General features: G+C 52.4%; 1 protein-coding gene across 2 annotated transcripts in view; it reads left to right on the top strand.

Annotated features, from left to right (window-relative positions):
* The window catches only part of LOC138769067 (involucrin-like), a 74702-nt gene extending 49236 nt beyond the window's left edge, over positions 1–25466 (top strand). For both annotated transcript variants that reach the window (XM_069947266.1, XM_069947265.1), the window contains exons 6-13: positions 1651–1723; positions 9516–10100; positions 15022–15158; positions 15875–15937; positions 17712–17852; positions 22738–22859; positions 23998–24092; positions 24689–25466. In XM_069947266.1, coding sequence (XP_069803367.1) covers positions 1651–1723; positions 9516–10100; positions 15022–15158; positions 15875–15937; positions 17712–17852; positions 22738–22859; positions 23998–24092; positions 24689–24852 — 1380 coding nt within the window. In that variant the 3' untranslated portion in view covers positions 24853–25466. The remainder of the gene's footprint in view (positions 1–1650; positions 1724–9515; positions 10101–15021; positions 15159–15874; positions 15938–17711; positions 17853–22737; positions 22860–23997; positions 24093–24688) is intronic.
* Positions 25467–26605: the final 1139 nt, after the last annotated feature.

Here is a 26605-nt window from a genome sequence, read left to right as displayed (position 1 = left end):
TTAAGCCGTTAAAAACCATGAAAACGCAATTAAAACAATGTTTCTACATGTAGAGAAATGCATGTGGCCGAAACCGTCTTCAGGTTTAGTGCCTAGGGCAGCAGTAGCTGTTAATACGGCCCTGAATATACCCCACATAACCATAGGGGTAAAGAACCAAAGACCCCCAACATAACCATAGAGGTAAAGAACAAAAGAGCTGCTACATAACCATAGAGGTAAAGAACAAAAGATCTGCTACATAACCATAGAGGTAAAGAACAAAAGATCTGCTACATAACCATAGGGGTAAAGGACCAAAGATCTGCTACATAACCATAGGAGTAAAGAACCAAAGATCTGCTACATAACCATAGGGGTAAAGAACCAAAGATCTGCTACATAACCATAGGGGTAAAGAAGCAAAGACCCGCTACATAACTATAAAGATACAGAACCAAGGATCTGCTACATAACCATAGGGGTAAAGGACCAAAGATCTGCTACATAACCATAGGAGTAAAGAAGCAAAGATCTGCTACATAACCATAGGGGTAAAGAACCAAATATACCCTACATAACCATAGGGGTAAAGAACCAAATATACCCTACATAACCATAAGTGTAAAGAACCAAATATACACTACATAACTATAGAGGTAAAGAACAAAATATACCCAGGGCCGTATTTACCACTAGGCACCCGTGGTCCGGTGCCTAGGGCAGCACCTTGCAGGGGGGCAGCACCAGGGAGCAGGGGGAAGGTAACAACTTTATTTTTTTGGTTTTTATTTTTTTAGTCTCTCACCTCCCCATCAGACTTGCCAGTAAATCTGATGTCTTTTTGAGGGGGTGGGGGGGTAGGTATGACCAGGTCTGGTGTGGTGGTGTTCTGGTCTGATATGGCTGTGACGCCTGGAGCTATTACTTACCAATCTACCAATCCTGTGGTGAGAATTCCCTCAGACAATGTGCAGGCCGCTCTTATCATTGATTCAATATGGAAATTTATGTGTTAAGCCGTTAAAAAACCATGAAAACGCAATTAAAACAATGTTTCTACATGTAGAGAAATGCATGTGGCCGAAACCGTCTTCAGGTTTAGTGCCTAGGGCAGCAGTAGCTGTTAATACGGCCCTGAATATACCCCACATAACCATAGGGGTAAAGAACCAAAGACCCCCAACATAACCATAGAGGTAAAGAACAAAAGAGCTGCTACATAACCATAGAGGTAAAGAACAAAAGATCTGCTACATAACCATAGAGGTAAAGAACAAAAGATCTGCTACATAACCATAGAGGTAAAGAACAAAAGAGCTGCTACATAACCATAGAGGTAAAGAACAAAAGAGCTGCTACATAACCATAGAGGTAAAGAACCAATCCCCCCCCCCCCCCCCCCCCCCCGCTGTGATCAGGCCCACCTGTGGTGTGATCAGGCCCCTCAGACACTTTATCCTATATTAGGGGATCTTCACCCCTGGACTCAATAACATCTGCTTTACAATAGATGACCAGGAACCTAATACACAACCTAATACAATAATATACACCCACAGGTGGCGCTGTCCATGACCTATGTGTCTACACTATAGAATCCTGGACGGCCATCTTTAAACCTGACGACTATATGCTAAGTGTTTTATCAGATTACCTTTACTTTTATAGGAAATTGCCAAACGTCTCCAGCAGCTGGAGGAGGAAGAGCTGCAGAGGAAGGTGCAGGAGCGCTCCCGGGGAGGTGAGGATGGTGGTGTGACCGGGGGAGGGGGGGAGGGGAGGAGTCTGCATGGTGTCATGGGGGAGGTGAGGAGTCTGCATGGTGTGATGGGGGGAGGGGAGGAGTCTGCATGGTGTGATGGGGGAGGTGAGGAGTCTGCATGGTGTCATGGGGGAGGGGAGGAGTCTGCATGGTGTGGGGGGGGATTGCATGGTGTGATGGGGGAGGGGAGGAGTCTGCATGGTGTGATGGGGGAGGGGAGGAGTCTGCATGGTGTGATGGGGGAGGGGAGGAGTCTGCATGGTGTGGGGGGGTCTGCATGGTGTGATAGGGGAGGTAAGGAGTCTGCATGGTGTGATGGGGGGAGGGGAGGAGTCTGCATGGTGTGATGGGGGGAGGGGAGGAGTCTGCATGGTGTGATGGGGGAGTTAAGGAGTCTGCATGGTGTGGGGGGGTCTGCATGGTGTGATGGAGGGAGGGGAGGAGTCTGCATGGTGTGGGGGGGAGGAGTCTGCATGGTGTGGGGGGGGAGGAGTCTGCATGGTGTGATGGAGGGAGGGGAGGAGTCTGCATGGTGTGGTGTGGGGGGGAGGAGTCTGCATGGTGTGATGGAGGGAGGGGAGGAGTCTGCATGGTGTGATGGAGGGAGGGGAGGAGTCTGCATGGTGTGGTGTGGGGGGGGAGGAGTCTGCATGGTGTGATGGGGGAGGGGAGGAGTCTGCATGGTGTGGTGTGGGGGGGAGGAGTCTGCATGGTGTGATGGGGGGGAGGGGAGGAGTCTGCATGGTGTGATGGGGGAGGGGAGGAGTCTGCATGGTGTGATGGGGGGAGGGGAGGAGTCTGCATGGTGTGGTGTGGGGGGGAGGAGTCTGCATGGTGTGATGGGGGAGGGGAGGAGTCTGCATGGTGTGATAGAGGTGTAAGGATCACTAATAATTGATCAGAGCTGTTTATGTGAAGGAGACGCTGAAAATCTGATCAGGGGAACTCCAGCAGAAAGGCTGCAGGAGACAGCGGCGGTTATAGATGACAGCACACATGGTCACCTATAGGAGATGGCGGCGGTTATAGATGGATGACAGCACACATGGTCACCTATAGGAGATGGCGGCGGTTATAGATGGATGACAGCACACATGGTCACCTATAGGAGACGGCGGCGGTTATAGATGACAGCACACATGGTCACCTATAGGAGATGGCGGCGGTTATAGATGATAGCACACATGGTCACCTATAGGAGATGGCGGCGGTTATAAATGGCAGCACACATGGTCACCTATAGGAGATGGCGGCGGTTATAGATGGATGACAGCACACATGGTCACCTATAGGAGATGGCGGCGGTTATAAATGGCAGCACACATGGTCACCTATAGGAGATGGCGGCGGTTATAGATGATAGCACACATGGTCACCTATAGGAGATGGCGGCGGTTATAGATGGATGACAGCACACATGGTCACCTATAGGAGATGGCGGCGGTTATAGATGGATGATAGCACACATGGTCACCTATAGGAGATGGCGGCGGTTATAAATGGCAGCACACATGGTCACCTATAGGAGATGGCGGCGGTTATAGATGATAGCACACATGGTCACCTATAGGAGATGGCGGCGGTTATAGATGGATGACAGCACACATGGTCACCTATAGGAGATGGCGGCGGTTATAGATGGATGACAGCACACATGGTCACCTATAGGAGATGGCGGCGGTTATAGATGACAGCACACATGGTCACCTATAGGAGATGGCGGCGGTTATAGATGACAGCACACATGGTCACCTATAGGAGATGGCGGCGGTTATAGATGACAGCACACATGGTCACCTATAGGAGATGGTGGCGGTTATAGATGACAGCACACATGGTCACCTATAGGAGATGGCGGCGGTTATAGATGACAGCACACATGGTCACCTATAGGAGATGGCAGCGGTTATAGATTGATGACAGCACACATGGTCACCTATAGGAGATGGCGGCGGTTATAGATGACAGCACACATGGTCACCTATAGGAGATGGTGGCGGTTATAGATGACAGCACACATGGTCACCTATAGGAGATGGCGGCGGTTATAGATGGATGACAGCACACATGGTCACCTATAGGAGATGGCGGCGGTTATAGATGGATGACAGCACACATGGTCACCTATAGGAGATGGCGGCGGTTATAGATGACAGCACACATGGTCACCTATAGGAGATGGCGGCGGTTATAGATGACAGCACACATGGTCACCTATAGGAGATGGCAGCGGTTATAGATGGATGACAGCACACATGGTCACCTATAGGAGATGGCGGCGGTTATAGATGACAGCACACATGGTCACCTATAGGAGATGGTGGCGGTTATAGATGACAGCACACATGGTCACCTATAGGAGATGGCGGCGGTTATAGATGGATGACAGCACACATGGTCACCTATAGGAGATGGCGGCGGTTATAGATGGATGACAGCACACATGGTCACCTATAGGAGATGGCGGCGGTTATAGATGACAGCACACATGGTCACCTATAGGAGATGGCAGCGGTTATAGATGACAGCACACATGGTCACCTATAGGAGATGGCGGCGGTTATAGATGACAGCACACATGGTCACCTATAGGAGATGGCGGCGGTTATAGATGGATGATAGCACACATGGTCACCTATAGGAGACAACGGCGGTTATAGATGACAGCACACATGGTCACCTATAGGAGATGGCGGCGGTTATAGATGGATGACAGCACACATGGTCACCTATAGGAGATGGCAGCGGTTATAGATGACAGCACACATGGTCACCTATAGGAGATGGCGGCGGTTATAGATGACAGCACACATGGTCACCTATAGGAGACAACGGCGGTTATAGATGACAGCACACATGGTCACCTATAGGAGATGGCGGCGGTTATAGATGACAGCACACATGGTCACCTATAGGAGATGGCGGCGGTTATAAATGGCAGCACACATGGTCACCTATAGGAGATGGCGGCGGTTATAGATGATAGCACACATGGTCACCTATAGGAGATGGCGGCGGTTATAGATGGATGACAGCACACATGGTCACCTATAGGAGATGGCGGCGGTTATAGATGGATGATAGCACACATGGTCACCTATAGGAGATGGCGGCGGTTATAAATGGCAGCACACATGGTCACCTATAGGAGATGGCGGCGGTTATAGATGATAGCACACATGGTCACCTATAGGAGATGGCGGCGGTTATAGATGACAGCACACATGGTCACCTATAGGAGATGGTGGCGGTTATAGATGACAGCACACATGGTCACCTATAGGAGATGGCGGCGGTTATAGATGACAGCACACATGGTCACCTATAGGAGATGGCAGCGGTTATAGATGGATGACAGCACACATGGTCACCTATAGGAGATGGCGGCGGTTATAGATGACAGCACACATGGTCACCTATAGGAGATGGCGGCGGTTATAGATGACAGCACACATGGTCACCTATAGGAGACGGCGGCGGTTATAGATGACAGCACACATGGTCACCTATAGGAGATGGTGGCGGTTATAGATGACAGCACACATGGTCACCTATAGGAGATGGCGGCGGTTATAGATGACAGCACACATGGTCACCTATAGGAGATGGCGGCGGTTATAGATGACAGCACACATGGTCACCTATAGGAGATGGCGGCGGTTATAGATGGATGACAGCACACATGGTCACCTATAGGAGACGGCGGCGGTTATAGATGACAGCACACATGGTCACCTATAGGAGATGGTGGCGGTTATAGATGACAGCACACATGGTCACCTATAGGAGATGGTGGCGGTTATAGATGACAGCACACATGGTCACCTATAGGAGATGGCGGCGGTTATAGATGGATGACAGCACACATGGTCACCTATAGGAGATGGCGGCGGTTATAGATGGATGACAGCACACATGGTCACCTATAGGAGATGGCGGCGGTTATAGATGACAGCACACATGGTCACCTATAGGAGATGGCGGCGGTTATAGATGACAGCACACATGGTCACCTATAGGAGATGGCGGCGGTTATAGATGACAGCACACATGGTCACCTATAGGAGATGGCAGCGGTTATAGATGGATGACAGCACACATGGTCACCTATAGGAGATGGCGGCGGTTATAGATGACAGCACACATGGTCACCTATAGGAGATGGTGGCGGTTATAGATGACAGCACACATGGTCACCTATAGGAGATGGCGGCGGTTATAGATGGATGACAGCACACATGGTCACCTATAGGAGATGGCGGCGGTTATAGATGGATGACAGCACACATGGTCACCTATAGGAGATGGCGGCGGTTATAGATGACAGCACACATGGTCACCTATAGGAGATGGCGGCGGTTATAGATGACAGCACACATGGTCACCTATAGGAGATGGCAGCGGTTATAGATGGATGACAGCACACATGGTCACCTATAGGAGATGGCGGCGGTTATAGATGACAGCACACATGGTCACCTATAGGAGATGGTGGCGGTTATAGATGACAGCACACATGGTCACCTATAGGAGATGGCGGCGGTTATAGATGGATGACAGCACACATGGTCACCTATAGGAGATGGCGGCGGTTATAGATGGATGACAGCACACATGGTCACCTATAGGAGAGGGCGGCGGTTATAGATGACAGCACACATGGTCACCTATAGGAGATGGCGGCGGTTATAGATGACAGCACACATGGTCACCTATAGGAGATGGCGGCGGTTATAGATGACAGCACACATGGTCACCTATAGGAGATGGCGGCGGTTATAGATGGATGATAGCACACATGGTCACCTATAGGAGACAACGGCGGTTATAGATGACAGCACACATGGTCACCTATAGGAGATGGCGGCGGTTATAGATGGATGACAGCACACATGGTCACCTATAGGAGATGGCGGCGGTTATAGATGACAGCACACATGGTCACCTATAGGAGATGGCGGCGGTTATAAATGGCAGCACACATGGTCACCTATAGGAGATGGCGGCGGTTATAGATGATAGCACACATGGTCACCTATAGGAGATGGCGGCGGTTATAGATGGATGACAGCACACATGGTCACCTATAGGAGATGGCGGCGGTTATAGATGGATGATAGCACACATGGTCACCTATAGGAGATGGCGGCGGTTATAAATGGCAGCACACATGGTCACCTATAGGAGATGGCGGCGGTTATAGATGATAGCACACATGGTCACCTATAGGAGATGGCGGCGGTTATAGATGACAGCACACATGGTCACCTATAGGAGATGGCGGCGGTTATAGATGACAGCACACATGGTCACCTATAGGAGATGGCGGCGGTTATAGATGACAGCACACATGGTCACCTATAGGAGACGGCGGCGGTTATAGATGACAGCACACATGGTCACCTATAGGAGATGGTGGCGGTTATAGATGACAGCACACATGGTCACCTATAGGAGATGGCGGCGGTTATAGATGACAGCACACATGGTCACCTATAGGAGATGGCAGCGGTTATAGATGGATGACAGCACACATGGTCACCTATAGGAGATGGCGGCGGTTATAGATGACAGCACACATGGTCACCTATAGGAGACGGCGGCGGTTATAGATGACAGCACACATGGTCACCTATAGGAGATGGTGGCGGTTATAGATGACAGCACACATGGTCACCTATAGGAGATGGCGGCGGTTATAGATGACAGCACACATGGTCACCTATAGGAGATGGCGGCGGTTATAGATGACAGCACACATGGTCACCTATAGGAGATGGCGGCGGTTATAGATGGATGACAGCACACATGGTCACCTATAGGAGACGGCGGCGGTTATAGATGACAGCACACATGGTCACCTATAGGAGATGGTGGCGGTTATAGATGACAGCACACATGGTCACCTATAGGAGATGGTGGCGGTTATAGATGACAGCACACATGGTCACCTATAGGAGATGGCGGCGGTTATAGATGGATGACAGCACACATGGTCACCTATAGGAGATGGCGGCGGTTATAGATGGATGACAGCACACATGGTCACCTATAGGAGATGGCGGCGGTTATAGATGACAGCACACATGGTCACCTATAGGAGATGGCGGCGGTTATAGATGACAGCACACATGGTCACCTATAGGAGATGGCGGCGGTTATAGATGACAGCACACATGGTCACCTATAGGAGATGGCAGCGGTTATAGATGACAGCACACATGGTCACCTATAGGAGATGGCGGCGGTTATAGATGACAGCACACATGGTCACCTATAGGAGATGGCGGCGGTTATAGATGGATGATAGCACACATGGTCACCTATAGGAGACAACGGCGGTTATAGATGACAGCACACATGGTCACCTATAGGAGATGGCGGCGGTTATAGATGACAGCACACATGGTCACCTATAGGAGATGGCGGCGGTTATAGATGGATGACAGCACACATGGTCACCTATAGGAGATGGCGGCGGTTATAGATGACAGCACACATGGTCACCTATAGGAGATGGCGGCGGTTATAGATGACAGCACACATGGTCACATATAGGAGATGGCGGCGGTTATAGATGACAGCACACATGGTCACCTATAGGAGATGGCGGCGGTTATAGATGGATGACAGCACACATGGTCACCTATAGGAGATGGCGGCGGTTATAGATGACAGCACACATGGTCACCTATAGGAGATGGCGGCGGTTATAGATGACAGCACACATGGTCACCTATAGGAGATGGTGGCGGTTATAGATGGCAGCACACATGGTCACCTATAGGAGATGGCGGCGGTTATAGATGACAGCACACATGGTCACCTATAGGAGATGGCGGCGGTTATAGATGACAGCACACATGGTCACCTATAGGAGATGGCAGCGGTTATAGATGACAGCACACATGGTCACCTATAGGAGATGGCGGCGGTTATAGATGACAGCACACATGGTCACCTATAGGAGATGGCGGCGGTTATAGATGACAGCACACATGGTCACCTATAGGAGATGGTGGCGGTTATAGATGACAGCACACATGGTCACCTATAGACTGTGTCCCTCACCCGTCACATAACAATGTGCGTTACTCCCACAATAACATCTCCCCCATCCCTCGTACAACGCTCTGTGTGCCGCTCCACATTGTCTACACTGAATATTACACACACGGCCATAATAAGAGAAAGAAAACCTGTCCTGGTGTGACGGACCGGCTGCTTCTATCACCGATCCTGCTCCTGTTACATCCGGTGTTGTACTTTAGAGCTGCACGATGTTCGGTGTATGTCGACGCATCCCAGAATTCAAATCACCAGATCAGGCGGCAAGAGGAGATGACCGCTTCCAGGTCTGAATCAGCAGAATTGTGAATGCAGCTCTGAAGTGTAATACAGGCTGTGACTTGGTCAGTAATTGAGTTTTCTATGGGAATTGTATATGTAGACGCACCTGGGGGTCCCGAGGATATGACTCTGCGGCTTCGGTCTCCATCTATACAGAACATACAGGACAGGTGAACAATAGGAAATCCCAGAACAATAGAGCAGTAAGTCGGCCTCTGTTCCCTCCCATAACCCCCTGCGGCATTGGACGTTCTCCCTGGAATGTGCCTCTTTGTCTCCCGTCATGGTGTTGAGGCCGTGGCTTCTCCATGTAGTCAGACCAGTTCTGTGTCAGTAGACGCCCCCGGCCTCTGGCACCTCTCCTCCCGTCTTGGTGCACGCTTACTAACCTCCGCTTTGTCTTGTTGCATGTACACACAAGACCCCGGCAGCAGCCTGCAGCGGCAATACCTGACGTCTGTGGACGATGAGGAGGAGGAGGAGGAAGGATTTCCCTTCCGACATGATAAGCATCATAATGCCTCAGACAACAGGCGGGGTCACCTGAGCTCCGAGAGGGACCAGAGCGCCAAACCCCCCGAGGAGCACCCTGGAAGGATGAACTCCAGCCGCGTCTCCTTCGGCCAAGTCTACTATGACGGTAACAGCCCCAAAGCTGCAGACGTATGGAAGGAATCCGGCCGCAAAGACCAGCAAGTGCAGGTTCCTTACAGGGGTCACAGGAGCTCCTCAGAGAGAAGCCCAGGCCATCCCAGTAGCTCCGAGGGAACATCCAGCCACGAGCGGGACGGCACCCGGAAAGAGGAGAAGGTCAGAGGTCACCGAGACAAACATTGCCGCCATCACCCCGAACGGTGCAGACGCTCCAGCTCAGACAGCGATGACTGCCCTGACCACTGTGTCCGGGATAAGAGGAGCCGCCGCTCACAGTGGAACCACGACCCTCGTCACCATCGACCATCCAACAAGCCGTCCCGTAGGATCCCCAGTCACGTCCCGAGCTCAGGTATTCTAATACATTAAGGGCCCCTATATAATCACCAAGAGGGAGGGGCACGAGGGGCCAAGGCCGGGTAATGTGAGGGTCATGTGGACGAATCCAAGATGGAGGACAGTGACTGCAGGATGGTCCATGTGCAGATCACAGGCCCTACAACTCCCATCATGTCAGGAGAGCTAAAGTTTTGTGTCCAGCCATGATGGGAGTTGTAGTTTTGCAGCACCTTGAGGACTGGAGTTGGACCTCCCAGATGTAGATAGATGAGGAAGGGGAGACCATGAATGATGGCGGAAGTGGCCCGAGATACAAGAACCAGGGATGTGGTGGGATAGAGACCTCCATGGATGCTGGAGAGTCGGGAACCTTTCAGGTGTGGAAACAATGAGCATACGAGGCGGCCCCCGGAACGTGTCTCCGCTACGCCGGTGCCTGTACTGCCAGACATGCTGGACGTTTCCTGTCCAATACCAGATAACACTAAGGGGATAGGAGGGAGGATAGCCGGGAGCGTGAGGAGGGCGGTCAGCCGCGGGGTCAGCGCTCATGTACGCCGTGTGTGTTGTCAGGTGATCGGACGTCAGCCGCGGTGTCTGCGCTCACATATGACGTGTTTGTTTTCTCTCTGGACCTTTACTGTCAGGTATCGGATGTCATTTGCGGTGTCTGCGCTTCCGTATGCCGTGTGTGTTGTCAGGTGATCGGACGTCAGTTGCGGTGTCAGCACTCACCTACGCCGTGTGTGTTGTCAGGTGATCGGACGTCAGTTGCGGTGTCAGCACTCACCTACGCCGTGTGTGTTGTCAGGTGATCGGACGTCAGTTGCGGTGTCAGCACTCACCTACGCCGTGTGTGTTGCCAGGTGATCGGACGTCAGCCGCGGTGTCTGTGTTCCCATACGCCGTGTGTGTTGTCAGGTGATCGGACGTCAGCCGCGGTGTCTGTGTTCCCATACGCCGTGTGTGTTGTCAGGTGATCGGACGTCAGTCGCGGTGTCTGCGCTCACATATGACGTGTTTGTTCTCTCTCTGGACGTTTACTGTCAGGTGATCGGACGTCAGCCGCGGTGTCTGCGCTCCCATACGCCGTGTGTGTTGTCAGGTGATCGGACGTCAGCCGCGGTGTCTGCGCTCCCATACGCCGTGTGTGTTGTCAGGTGATCGGACATCAGTTGCAGTGTCTGCGCTCCCATACGCCGTGTGTGTTGCCAGGTGATCGGACGTCAGCCGCGGTGTCTGTGTTCCCATACGCCGTGTGTGTTGTCAGGTGATCGGACGTCAGTTGTAGTGTCAGCACTCACCTACGCCGTGTGTGTTGTCAGGTGATCGGACGTCAGTCGCGGTGTCTGCGCTCACATATGACGTGTTTGTTCTCTCTCTGGACGTTTACTGTCAGGTGATCGGACGTCAGTTGCGGTGTCAGCGCTCATGTACGCCGTGTGTGTTGCCAGGTGATCGGACGTCAGCCGCGGTGTCTGCGCTCCCATACGCCGTGTGTGTTGCCAGGTGATCGGACATCAGTTGCAGTGTCTGCGCTCCCATACGCCGTGTGTGTTGCCAGGTGATCGGACGTCAGCCGCGGTGTCTGCGCTCCCATACGCCGTGTGTGTTGCCAGGTGATCGGACGTCAGCCGCGGTGTCTGCGCTCCCATACGCCGTGTGTGTTGCCAGGTGATCGGACGTCAGCCGCGGTGTCTGCGCTCCCATACGCCGTGTGTGTTGCCAGGTGATCGGACGTCAGCCGCGGTGTCTGCGTTCCCATACGCCGTGTGTGTTGTCAGGTGATCGGATGTCAGTTGTAGTGTCAGCACTCACCTACGCTGTGTGTGTTGTCAGGTGATCGGACGTCAGTCGCGGTGTCTGCGCTCACATATGACGTGTTTGTTCTCTCTCTGGACGTTTACTGTCAGGTGATCGGACGTCAGTTGCGGTGTCAGCGCTCATGTACGCCGTGTGTTGCCAGGTGATCGGACGTCAGTTGCGGTGTCAGCGCTCATGTACGCCGTGTGTGTTGCCAGGTGATCGGACGTCAGCCGCGGTGTCTGCGTTCCCATACGCCGTGTGTGTTGCCAGGTGATCGGACGTCAGCCGCGGTGTCTGCGTTCCCATACGCCGTGTGTGTTGCCAGGTGATCGGACGTCAGCCGCGGTGTCTGCGTTCCCATACGCCGTGTGTGTTGCCAGGTGATCGGACGTCAGCCGCGGTGTCTGCGTTCCCATACGCCGTGTGTGTTGCCAGGTGATCGGACGTCAGCCGCGGTGTCTGCGTTCCCATACGCCGTGTGTGTTGCCAGGTGATCGGACGTCAGCCGCGGTGTCTGCGTTCCCATACGCCGTGTGTGTTGCCAGGTGATCGGACGTCAGCTCACATATGATGTGTTTGTTCTCTCTCTGGTCGTTTAGGCCTTATGCAAACATCCTGTGAAATTGTCCGTGGTCGCAGACCCGCAACCACGGACAATTTTAGGACCCATTGAAGTGAATGTGGCTATTCACATGACCCGCACTGTGAAAAAATAGGACATAGAGCGGATCGCGGCATGGGTCACACACACACCCCGCCACTCGGCCGCAGAGATGACAGGAGAGCATGATGTTCACTCCTGTCATCTCCTATTCCCCTACTCCCTGACCGGCTTCATCTGCACCAGAAGTGGCCTGGACTGGGTTACCTTCTCCTGGCAGCGTAGTCTCGGCCACCTCCGGTGAGCGCTTGTTGCCAGTCAGCGCGGGGAGTAGGTGAGAAGGAGATGACAGGAGAGCACATCATCTTCTCCTGTCATCTCTGTGGCCGGGTGGGGGGATCCGTGCCGGGCAGCGGTGGGGGATCCGGATCACGGCACGGATAGTGTGAACGAGCCCTAACTGTCAGGTGATCGGCCAGACGTGTTGTCAGACGTCGCCTTCTCATCACTTTTCATACTTTGTGTTTTTTGTGACTTTGTCGGAATTTCCAGTAAGAGGAGAGCGTTGTGTCCGGAGTGTCCGCCGGCGTCCCGGGATTAGTGGGGATCATACCGCTGTGTTATCAGGTGGGAAGGGTCCCGGGATTAGTGGGGATCATACCGCTGTGTTATCAGGTGGGAAGGGTCCCGTTCTGGCTGCATCCCAGCCGCGTTATGGGGTGATACAACCTGAGTCAGCCTTCTCCAATAAACAGGGAGTGGTGGAGACTGTGTAACCCTATATAAGAGCCCGCCGGCGTCTCTGACCAGCACTGAGCCGTCCTGCGGTGACTACTGTACTGGTCTCCTGTGGGGCATGCTGGGAGTTGTAGTTTTGCAGCAGTTGGAGATCCGTCAATGTCTGTTCTTTTGATACCATGAAGTGAAACCTCACATTTCATGGAACTTAAATGGGGTCTCCTGCCTCCCCCTCAGCCCACAAGGCGTCCTCCATGGTGGAGCAGCGAGGTGGAGCGCGCTCCTGTGTCCTGGCTGTGTGGGCACTGATGGATCTGCTGGTCGGGTATTGATAGACTATAATTGCCCAGAAACCTGAATCCCTGACTGTAGTGTGAACGGGGGTCCGTGTCTTAGAGGCGCCAAACCTCCATCATACGCCGCCTTTCCACCCTCCAGGCTTCATACTGCTCAGATTGTTCTCCTGCGGGGATCCTGCAGCGATAGATCAGCAGCCGCCTCTTACTGCAGGATATTGGTCTTATATATACATATATATATATATATATATAATATGTAGGACTGTATTGGTGTGTGTGTGTGTATATATATATATATATATATATATATATATATATATATATATATATATATATATATATGGATTGGTCTGTATTGTTGTGTGTGTGTGTATATATATATATATTGTAGGGATCTTCCCGGGGGATGGTGTGTTTGGACACAGTTCACAGCAGACTTGGACTTGTAAAACAACAGCTTGGCGTTTATTTTCAGCATAAACAGTCCGTAACAGAAATATAGCAACACTGTGCTTTAAGAACAAAACAAAAGGTCTTGCCCGTCTGGGCGCTAACTAACAAAAGCAGGTTACCTCTCTGACACTTCAGTCGGCAGTATTGCGGGGTGTGAACAGGCCCCAGCAGCGGCTGTCTTCCCAGCTCTCACCAAACAGCATGCAGGCTATTCACTCCTGGCTGAGAGAGAGAGACCTGTACACTGAGCCCACCTTTTGCCTTCTCAGGCTGATTGGGATCAGAGCTCACCTGATCCCAAAACCCACACTGGATCGAGGGGGAGGGAATGGCAAGTCCCACTACCAAAACCTACCTGCCATTCCATGTAAGTCCAGGCCCGGCAATAATAAATAATAGCTCAGCAGCATAACACTGCTGAGCACAGATGCCTCCTGGACTCACCATCTCACACTATGTATCAACCTGGGTGAGATGTACATCCCCTCGAGCACTTTTCCCGTGACATGTCCACAATATATATATATATATATATATATATATATATATATATGTATATACTGGTGTATTAGACAAGGCCCCTGGGGCGGCCATAGCAGGGGGGATGTTCTGACATGATATCGGGAAGTAGACACCGCTCTGTGGATGTAGCCTGATATTGTTGACAAGTCACCAGCAGCACAGAGTATTTCAGGAGCTGGTTGTTTTGGTGGTGATAGAGCTGGACATAAGGGGGCCGAGTCCTAATAAGAGGGGGGGCAGACCCATTTACCTTACATGTAAGGGGTCATCTCCTGAATACAAGTGTCTCAGGAACCCCCCTTTTATGAGCTGGAACAGGGTGCCCCCTTATGGAGCCGCAGAGTGCTGTAGCTTATGGGGGTTCCCCGGCTTTATGGGGATTCCTCTGCAGATAATACCAGGATGAGAGGCGGCCGCTGGCTGTATGGGATGCTGAAGGTCCGCTAGGGGCTGACTATGACCATTTGGCACATCCCGCTGCCCCCTGGTGGTCACACTTGTGTCGTTCTGATAAGGTGAGGAGACCCGGCCGGGGTACAGCATCGAACCGCTGGACTGGAAAATGGCCGACCTCCACGTGCAGAGCTCCGACCAGCTGCTGAAAGACGAGGAGTTAGCCCGCCGGCTCCAGGAGGAAGAGGAGAAGCGTATAGTAAGTGCAGGGACCCCCACAAAGTGAGTGCAGAGACCCCCGTGTAGTGAGTGCCAGGACCCCCCTAATGTGAGTGCAGAGACCCCCGTGTAGTGAGGGACGGGACCCCGGTGTAGTGAGTGCCGGGACCCCCCCAATGTGAGTGCAGAGACCCCCGTGTAGTGAGGGACGGGACCGCGGTGTAGTGAGTGCCGGGACCCCCCCAATGTGAGTGCAGAGACCCCCGTGTAGTGAGGGACGGGACCCCGGTGTAGTGAGTGCCGGGACCCCCCCAATGTGAGTGCAGAGACCCCCGTGTAGTGAGGGACGGGACCGCGGTGTAGTGAGTGCCGGGACCCCCCCAATGTGAGTGCAGAGACCCCCGTGTAGTGAGGGACGGGACCCCAGTGTAGTGAGTGCCGGGACCCCCCCAATGTGAGTGCAGAGACCCCCGTGTAGTGAGGGACGGGACCCCGGTGTAGTGAGTGCCGGGACCCCCCCAATGTGAGTGCAGAGACCCCCGTGTAGTGAGGGACGGGACCCCGGTGTAGTAAGTTTCGGGACCCCCGTGTAGTGAGTGCGGGAACCCCGGTATAGTAAGAGCCAAGACCTCTGCAAATGAGTGCAGAGACCCCCGTATAGTGAGGGACGGGAACCCTGCAAAGTGAGTGCCGGGACCCCCATGTAGTGAGGGGATTGTGGGGCGAGGGAGTCACGGGCTCTTCATGTCTTTTCAGGCCAAGCTGAAGCGTCAGGAGCAGCAGGAGGATTTCCGAGCAGCCCAGGTGGCCCAGGATGAGGTGAGAGCAGGAGAGCGGCCTCCACAGACATCCATCCCGTCTGTATAGAAGGATCCCGACCCCCGTCCTCCTCCACTATAGGGCAGTGCTTTCCAGCTGTTACAGTACTACAACTCTAATCTGCCAGGGCATGCTGGGAGTTGTAGTTTTGCAACAGCTGGAGAGAGTTTCTGGTTGCACCTGGACCCTGCTTTGTCCCATTGGGGCCCAGGTTATATGGGACACTCGGGGCCCAGGTTATATGGGACACTCGGGGCCCAGGTTATATGGGACACTCGGGGCCCAGGTTATATGGGACACTCGGGGCCCAGGTTATATGCCACACTCGGGGCCCAGGTTATATGCCACACTCGGGGCCCAGGTTATAAGGGACACTCGGGGCCCAGGTTATATGCCACACTCGGGGCCCAGGTTATATGGGACACTCGGGGCCCAGGTTATATGCCACACTCGGGGCCCAGGTTATATGCCACACTCGGGGCCCAGGTTATATGCCACACTCGGGGCCCAGGTTATATGGGACACTCGGGGCCCAGGTTATATGGGACACTCGGGGTCCAGGTTATATGGGACACTCGGGGCCCAGGTTATATGCGACACTCGGGACCCAGGTTATATGGGACACTCGGGACCCAGGTTATATGCCACACTCGGGGCCCAGGTTATATGGGACACTCGGGGCCCAGGTTATATGCCACACTCGGGGCCCAGGTTATATGCCACACTCGGGGCCCAGGTTATATGCCACACTCGGGGCCCAGGTTATATGGGACACTCGGGGCCCAGGTTATATGGGACACTCGGGGCCCAGGTTATATGGGACACTCGGGGCCCAGGTTATATGCGACACTCGGGACCCAGGTTATATGGGACACTCGGGACCCAGGTTATATGGGACACTCGGGGCCCAGGTTATATGGGACACTCGGGGCCCAGGTTATATGCCACACTCGGGGCCCAGGTTATATGCCACACTCGGGGCCCAGGTTATATGCCACACTCGGGGCCCAGGTTATATGCCACACTCGGGGCCCAGGTTATATGGGACACTCGGGCCCAGGTTATATGCCACACTCGGGGCCCAGGTTATAAGGGACACTCGGGGCCCAGGTTATAAGGGACACTCGGGGCCCAGGTTATAAGGGACACTCGGGGCCCAGGTTATATGCCACACTCGGGGCCCAGGTTATATAGGACACTCGGGGCCCAGGTTATATGGGACACTCGGGGCCCAGGTTATAAGGGACACTCGGGGCCCAGGTTATAAGGGACACTCGGGGCCCAGGTTATAAGGGACACTCGGGGCCCAGGTTATAAGGGACACTCGGGGCCCAGGTTATATGGGACACTCGGGGCCCAGGTTATATGGGACACTCGGGGCCCAGGTTATAAGGGACACTCGGGGCCCAGGTTATAAGGGACACTCGGGGCCCAGGTTATATGGGACACTCGGGGCCCAGGTTCTATAGGACACCATGAGATAAATGCGCGGGTGCAGGCGGCTGCAACACGAAACACAGAGATAGCGGCAGTGAGCGGAGCTATCGGCCACAGTGATCAGCATCCTGGTATATTCACTGCACACGTCCCCGTATACCAAACTATATATATCAATAACAATGGGGGGTTACTACAAGTCCCAGCATGCTCGGGCAGCCAGTCTGTAGGATGAGCAGCTGCCATAGATTTATCATATATCCCGGCGCTGATCGTCCCAGGATGGCGCCATATTGTTTCTATATGTTCCCTCTGTATCTTGTCTCTTTATCTGCAGGAAATCGCCAAATACATTCAGCAGCAGGAGCTGCGAGCGCACAGGAGATCTGAGGAGCTGGACCTGCCCGGGGACAGCGAGGATGACGATGATGGCGGCAGCATCTGTAGCTTCACCGACAGGAGGAACATAGGGATAAAGGCAAGTACACAGGACTAATGGGAGGAGGGCGAGTACACAGGACTAATGGGAGGAGGGCGAGTACACAGGACTAATGGGAGGAGGATAGTACACAGGACTGACAGGAGGAGGATAGGGAGGCGAGTACACAGGGCTGACAGGAGGAGGATAGGGAGGCGAGTATACAGGACTGACAGAAGGAGGATAGGGAGGCGAGTACACAGGACTGACAGAAGGAGGATAGGGAGGCAAGTACACAGGACTGACAGGAGGAGGATAGTACACAGGACTGACAGGAGGAGGATAGGGAGGAGGGCGAGTACACAGGACTGACAGGAGGAGGATAGTACACAGGACTGACAGGAGGAGGATAGTACACAGGACTGACAGGAGGAGGATAGTACACAGGACTGACAGGAGGAGGATAGTACACAGGACTAATGGGAGGAGGGCGAGTACACAGGACTGACAGGAGGAGGATAGTACACAGGACTGACAGGAGGAGGATAGGGAGGCGAGTACACAGGACTGACAGGAGGAGGATAGGGAGGCGAGTACACAGGGCTGACAGGAGAAGGATAGGGAGGCGAGTACACAGGGCTGACAGGAGAAGGATAGGGAGGAGGGCGAGTATACAGGACTGACAGAAGGAGAATAGGGAGGCGAGTATACAGGACTGACAGAAGGAGGATAGGGAGGCGAGTACACAGGACTGACAGGAGGAGGATAGGAAGGAGGGCGAGTATACAGGACTGACAGGAGGAACATAGGGATAAAGGCAAGTACACAGGACTAATGGGAGGAGGGCGAGTACACAGGACTGACAGGAGGAGGATAGTACACAGGACTGACAGGAGGAGGATAGGGAGGAGGGCGAGTACACAGGACTGACAGGAGGAGGATAGTACACAGGACTGACAGGAGGAGGATAGTACACAGGACTGACAGGAGGAGGATAGGGAGGAGGGCGAGTACACAGGGCTGACAGGAGGAGGATAGGGAGGCGAGTACACAGGACTGACAGGAGGAGGATAGTACACAGGACTGACAGGAGGAGGATAGGGAGGCGAGTACACAGGGCTGACAGGAGGAGGATAGGGAGGCGAGTACACAGGGCTGACAGGAGAAGGATAGGGAGGCGAGTACACAGGGCTGACAGGAGAAGGATAGGGAGGAGGGCGAGTATACAGGACTGACAGAAGGAGAATAGGGAGGCGAGTATACAGGACTGACAGAAGGAGGATAGGGAGGCGAGTACACAGGACTGACAGGAGGAGGATAGGAAGGAGGGCGAGTATACAGGACTGACAGGAGGAACATAGGGATAAAGGCAAGTACACAGGACTAATGGGAGGAGGGCGAGTACACAGGACTGACAGGAGGAGGATAGTACACAGGACTGACAGGAGGAGGATAGGGAGGAGGGCGAGTACACAGGACTGACAGGAGGAGGATAGTACACAGGACTGACAGGAGGAGGATAGTACACAGGACTGACAGGAGGAGGATAGGGAGGAGGGCGAGTACACAGGGCTGACAGGAGGAGGATAGGGAGGCGAGTACACAGGACTGACAGGAGGAGAGGGAGGAGGGCGAGTACACAGGACTGACAGGAGGAGAGGGAGGAGGGCGAGTACACAGGACTGACAGGAGGAGGATAGGGAAGCGAGTACACAGGACTGACAGGAGGAGGATAGGGAAGCGAGTACACAGGACTGACAGGAGGAGGATAAGGAGGAGGGCGAGTACACAGGACTAAAAGGAGGAGGTTAGGGAGGAGGGTGAGTACACAGGACTGACATGAGGAGGATAGGGAAGCGAGTACACAGGACTGACAGGAGGAGGATAGGGAGGGAAGTGAGTACACAGGACTGACAGGAGGAGGACGAAGGAGGGCAAGTCCACAGGATTAACAGGAGGAGAATAGGGAGGAGGGTGAGTACAAAAGACTGACAGGAGGAGGGTGAGTACACAGGACTGACAGGAGGAGGATAGGGCGGAGGGTGAGTACACAGGGCTGAAAGGAGGAGGATAGGGAGGAGGGTGAGTACACAGGGCTGAAAGGAGGAGGATAGGGAGGAGGGTGAGTACACAGGGCTGACAGGAGGAGGATAGGGAGGAGGGTGAGTACACAGGACTGACGGGAGGAGGGTGAGTACACAGGGCTGACAGGAGGAGGATAGGGAGGAGGGTGAGTACACAGGACTGACAAGTAAAAATGCATTTATATATCTGATCAAAGCTAAACGAAACTGGACTGACATGAGAAGAAGACTCTGCTGTGTCCCATAGGGATCTGCTGTGTCCCATAGGGATCTGCTGTGTCCCATAGGGATCTGCTGTGTCCCATAGGGATCTGCTGTGTCCCATAGGGATCTGCTGTTAAGGTGGCAGTGCGAGAGCTAGTGAAGAGCTGATCCCTCGGTACATAGTAAGGTTTGGCTGAGGGCTCTATGTTCTGAATGGGGAGAGGAGGGGTATGCGGCTGACGGTTATACACCACCGCAGTGTTACAGTCTCTGTATTTATAGCCTCAGCGCTGCCCGTATTCACTGCATTTACCAGAAGAAGCTGCCACCAGTTTCCTCCTCACAGAGCTGCGGTGGTGGCGGCGGCTGCTGCGGTGACTTTCTGCTATGATATATAACCACACAGCCCGAAAGACATCAGCGGCTGCTGGAACCTCAGAATAGGTGGATGTGGGGGCAGATCTGCAGATTTCTTGTAGGCCGTGTGTTACAGTGTGTGTCAGTGTGTGGCTGTATGTTGCAGTGTGTAGCTGTATGTTGCAGTGTGTTGCTGTATGTTGCAGTGTTGCTGTATGTTGCAGTGTTGCTGTATGTTGCAGTGTGTGGCTGTATGTTGCAGTGTGCGGCTGTATTTTGCAGTGTGTAGCTGTATGTAGCTGTGTGTAGCTGTATGTTGCAGTGTTGACGTATGTTGCAGTGTGTAGCTGAATGTTGCAGTGTGTTGCAGTGTGTGGCTGTATGTTGCTCTATGTTGCAGTGTGTAGCTGTATGTTGCAGTGTGTGGCTGTATGTTGCTCTATGTTGCAGTGTGTAGCTGTATGTTGCTCTATGTTGCAGTGTGTAGCTGTATGTTGCAGTGTGTTGCTGTATGTTGCAGTATGTAACTGTATGTTGCAGTATGTAGCTGTGTGTAGCTGTATGTTGCAGTGTGTAGCTGTGTGTTGCAGTGTGTGGCTGTATGTTGCTCTATGTTGCAGTGTGTAGCTGTATGTTGCGGTGTTGCTCTATGTTACAGCGTGTGGCTGTATGTTGCAGTGTGTAGCTGTACTGCATGTTGCAGTGTGTGGCTGTATGTTGCAGTGTGTAGCTGTATGTTGCAGTGTTTCTGTATGTTGCAGTGTGTGGCTGTATGTTGCAGTGTGTGGCTGTATGTTGCAGTGTGTAGCTGTACTGCATGTTGCAGTGTGTGGCTGTATGTTGCTCTATGTTGCAGTGTGTAGCTGTATGTTGCAGTGTTTCTGTATGTTGCAGTGTGTGGCTGTATGTTGCAGTGTGTGGCTGTATTTTGCAGTGTGTGGCTGTATGTTGCAGTGTGTAGCTGTACTGCATGTTGCAGTGTGTGGCTGTATGTTGCTCTATGTTGCAGTGTGTAGCTGTATGTTGCGGTGTTGCTCTATGTTACAGCGTGTGGCTGTATGTTGCAGTGTGTGGCTGTATGTTGCAGTGTGTGGCTGTATGTTGCAGTGTGTGGCTGTATGTTGCTCTATGTTGCAGTGTGTAGCTGTATGTTGCAGTGTGTAGCTGTGTGTTGCAGTGTGTGGCTGTATGTTGCAGTGTGTAGCTGTATGTTGCTCTATGTTGCAGTGTGTAGCTGTATGTTGCAGTGTGTAGCTGTGTGTTGCAGTGTGTGGCTGTATGTTGCAGTGTGTAGCTGTATGTTGCTGTATATTGCAGTGTGTAGCTGTATGTTGCTCTATGTTGCAGTGTGTAGCAGTGTGTAGCTGTACTGCATGTTGCAGTGTGGGGCTGTATGTTGCAGTGTGTGGCTGTATGTTGCAGTGTGTAGCTGTATGTTGCTCCATGTTGCAGTGTTTCTGTATGTTGCAGTGTGTATTTATATGTTGCAGTGTGTAGCAGTGTGTGGCTGTATGTTGCAGTGTGTGGCTGTATGTTGCAGTGTGTGGCTGTATGTTGCAGTGTGTGGCTGTATGTTGCAGTGTGTGGCTGTATGTTGCAGTGTGTGGCTGTATGTTGCAGTGTGTGGCTGTATGTTGCAGTGTGTGGCTGTATGTCGCAGTGTGTGGCTGTACGTTGCAGTGTTTCTGTATGTTGCAGTGTGTGGCTGTATGTTGCAGTTTGTGGCTGTATGTTGCAGTGTGTAGCTGTATGTTGCAGTGTTTCTGTATGTTGCAGTGTGTGGCTGTATGTTGCAGTGTGTGGCTGTATGTTGCTCTATGTTGCAGTGTGTAGCTGTATGTTGCAGTGTTTCTGTATGTTGCAGTGTGTAGCTGTACTGCATGTTGCAGTGTTTCTGTATTTTGCAGTGTGTAGCTGTATGTGGCTGGGTGTTGCAGTGGTTTGCGGTGTATTTTAGTGGCGTGTGTGGTGCCTCTGTTGTTCCTCCTGGAAACATATAATAAGTTGACATCAGGGTGTGACCATTTCCCATCTTGTTGTGTCCTTTTCCATTCCACCATTGTCCGGTCAGTGGACACATTGTGCGTCTGGTTACACCCGGGTGTGATATGGACGTGATTTCACAGTCGTATTACAGACCTCGGTTGCAGTATTACACTGATCTGCAGATGGGTCAGGTAACGGGGAGACGCCCCCTACTGATGGGGATGATGCGGGTTATGTGACTGCAGATCAGCCGGTCCCCGGATACATAACGTGTTGCTCCAGATAGTAATGTCGCACTTCTGTCCCCTCCATAGAATGACGTGCCTTCTTCTAACCAAGGACCCCTGGACTCAGAGGGCCTGGCATCACCCACCGAGTGCCGAACGCCGGAGAAAATGGAGTTCTCAGCAGTGGAAGGAACCCTTGACCAGACCAAGTACGTCTCCAGGGTTATCGGAATTACCGAGTCCACCAATTGTACTTAGCTGTGCGATGGTCACCACTTATATCAGGGGAAGGGGCAGGGGTAGTGTCACCACTCACTTATATCAGAGGAAGGGGCAGGGGTAGTGTCACCACTCACTTATATCAGAGGAAGGGGCAGGGGTAGTGTCACCACTCACTTATATCAGGGGAAGGGGCAGGGGTAGTGTCACCACTTATATCGGGGGAAGGGGCAGGGGTAGTGTCACCACTCACTTATATCAGGGGAAGGGGCAGGGGTAGTGTCACCACTTATATCACCAGGGTCACCGCTTATATATCGTGGGGGGGGGCTCCACTTATATGAGGTGGATCACTTATATCGGGGGGGGGGGGGGTCACCGCATATATTAGGAGGGTCGCCACTTATAATGGGGGGCAGCGGATTGTATAGCCTTTCCTGTATTCTTGTGCCCGGCGTTCTCCTTTACCCTCAGTACTTCTGATCATGTGACTGGAGTGTTGTGCAGTTTCGGGTCTCGTGGTCGCCCTCGGTGCAGACCCCGTTTCCTGTTTTCGCCAGCACTGACGTCTTTTTCCCATCGGTGACTGATCTGCAGTTTGTGGCTTCTGCAGCCGTCAGCGTTCTCTGCTATAAATATCGCCACTATAGACCCACGTGTCGTAGGCCGCGTTCCATAAATCAGTCAGACTGCGGAAATACGACTGACGTTGCACACTTAACCCTTTCTACTGCTCCTTGTATTGTGCAGCACAAGACAGCTGTGGTGGTTCAGGACAAACGGGGAGGTGGCTGGAGACTATAGACTCCCAGTCAGGAGGGATCCAGGAGTGGTGGGTGACAACCCCTAAGGGCTCGGTAGTGACACATGTTGTCAACCAACTTCCCAGAAAAAAAAAAAAAAATCATTTTTTGTTGTATATTACAGCATGACAGGAAGGTATGAGTTACTAGTGGGCGGTCCCTTGTTCAGGATCCGCCTCCGAGCAGCAGCTACATTCTGGTGTGCCCCATTATTTACACAGCCCAGTTCTTCATTCCACAGAATTTAGGACTAGTCAGGCTGCCCTGTAGATTCCAGTCGATCTTTGTGTCACGTTCGGCTAATCGATGGTTCTTTATTTTGCAGACTCCAGTCCCCCAGAAACATTGCTGAAGAACTCGACCCAACATTTAAGTCAAAGAAGGATTCCCAGCCGGAGGTGTTCGCCGACTGTCCGCAAGGTATCGCCTAAAACTTTGCACTCACAGTTGTCAGGATACCGTCCCCCGGTCTGTCCTCTACCGCTGTACATTAATACAAAGTAACACAGGGTACGACTGCAGGCTCTGACTACACTGGGCTTGTTTGTAGTCTGTCACCATGGAGACGTATAGGCCAACATGGAGGTGGAGATCCAGAACAATTCACAACTCCCTCTTGAGAACTCTGTGTACCTCTATGGGCCTCTATTATATAGTGCATGCTCTACGCTGGGCACCGCATGGGGGGACGGTGGGTCCTTACCAGAGACTTGTACAGCTGTCTGCTTGTCCCGCTGTCTGCTCGCTCTGTGCAGCGGGTGGATACCTCCTAAGGAACGCCTGGAAAACTGGGATACAGCGAATGCCAATGGCTGTATCCCAGTTTTCCAGGCGTTCCTTAGGAGGTATCCACCCGCTGCACAGAGCGAGCAGACATCAGGAATCCGACGCCCATCGTTCTGGTTCTCACAAACCAGAAATCCGAAAAGTCTGCTCATCTCTAGTGGGCACATGACCCCCGACACCCTCGTAGTTTATGGCTGATACTTAGTCACCACAGTTTCTTATCGTTACAGAGTTTCCAGTATCGGCTCAGACCCAACCGGTCCCGGTTGATGGATTCTACGATTTCATGGATGACGGCACTGACCCCATCTTTATACCACCGACCAAGAGGCAGCCGGAAAAGCTGGGCCGCAGCAAACCCAAAGACAAGAAGGAGGGATGCAAGCAGCAGTGAGCGGCCGCCTCCTCTCGCCATTCCTCGTAGCAGTCATCATCTCTCTCTTTTTGCCAAACTTTTTGTGTTCAGCGTGGACTCCTGGTGGCGGCCGATGTTCAGCGCGCGGCGACACAAGTGGAATTAACTCATTCAGGGATGAAGACGATAATCTGATGATTCTGCATTCAGGTGCCTTAGGCATTGTCTGGACTCTACACAACGGCTGTTTTATGGGCTGGACGTGGCGGTTTGGCGGTGACAAGCACATTTTAGTAACTGATTGTCTGGTGACTGAATCCGCGGATGGCTGGCAGCGCCGCTTTCCTTCACATACGTGGAAGGTTTTTTTGTTTTTTTTTGCCCCTTGAACTAAAAACTAATCTAAATCCAGAGAAGCCGCCGCCGTGCAGTAACCGCTCCCGTCCTGTCACCCGTCGCTGAGCTTATTTTTATAACTTTCGGTTTTACTCCTCGCGTTTCGTCTTGTATTGCGGCTGATGCGGCGTTTCATACGAGTCCAGTATTTTTTCTTTTTTATGATTTTTGCACTGATGGTTTTTTTTCCTCCATTTTTAACTTTTTATTTTTTTATTTTCAGTAATAATTTCTGGTGCTTTTTGTGCATAGATCCCAAATGCCTTTAGAATTTTACTTTAAAGGTTTTTTTTTTTTTATATATATAAATATATATAATACAAATGATTTGTATATGATTTGTATTTTCTAGTTGGTATTTTGATTCATTTGGCTCTCCGAATTAAAGGGGAACTCTTATTAGCTGTATACGAGAGCAGAGTAACTGCGTCTTACTATCCATAGTGAGTATACCCACTGGGTGACGTATGGCAGCACTGGGTAGCGGCATCTGCCTGACAGCTCAGCAATATAATCTGCACAGAGCCTTAGGCTGCCCACACAGGCCACATCTTTCCTAATCCCCCAGACACGTGCATGCTCGGCTCAGAGGAGTGTGCATGGATTCTGAGTAGGAAGAATGGGCCCCAATGTAAATCTTCACCAGGGCCCCAGGTATTCCATGCTGGCGTCTGTGGCAGAGGGGCTCCTCCTTGGGCCCCTGGATTAGGGCTCGGGTGCAGCTGTCAGGTTTACGTTCCATGTATCCATGGTCTGCAGACGTCTCCGGTCTCGGTAGCAGCTACTCAGAGGAGATAAATACAGTAAAGACGTACTTGTCCAACTACCGTCCGTTCCAGCCGATATTCCTTTGGTGTAGCAGCGCATGTCAGAAGACGAGGATCAGCCGCCATGTATGATGACAAGTTGGCGCTCACTTCTTCCGCAATATTGTGCCGTGCACCTTAAGTTGTCAGGGCATGCTGGGAGTGGTAGTTATAGGAGATTGAGGGTTTCCACATAGACATTGCTGACCTATCACTGTCTCCAGGGAGCGGGGGTCTGACTACTAGGACCCCCAATAATCTATACAGTAATGTGGCAATAGGGATTTCCCTGTGACTTCCCTTGGAGGCTGCATGGTTGGACCATTGTAGCTATTGGCCAACCCCGCTGCTCCCTGGGAAAGCCAAGAGGAGACAAGGGGCTCTGGCGATGTTCTAGCACAGCTCATTCCTGCACTTGGCTTTGCTGATCGGACATGGCTGACGACATCTGGTGATCACATGATGACACGGTTAATACCCAACTATTCCAGGATCCTGAATGGGCAGAGGAGTGATATATGACAGGTGAGGACATTTGGCTGTAATGATGGCTGCCTGGCGTTCGGCTCTCCAGAGATTATATATGGATT

The sequence above is a fragment of the Dendropsophus ebraccatus genome, chromosome 12 (genome assembly GCF_027789765.1).
Source record: "Dendropsophus ebraccatus isolate aDenEbr1 chromosome 12, aDenEbr1.pat, whole genome shotgun sequence".
NCBI classification, from domain to species: domain Eukaryota; kingdom Metazoa; phylum Chordata; class Amphibia; order Anura; family Hylidae; genus Dendropsophus; species Dendropsophus ebraccatus.
Note: the sequence above shows the minus strand (reverse complement) of the source record. Positions and strands in the feature narration are given on the sequence as shown.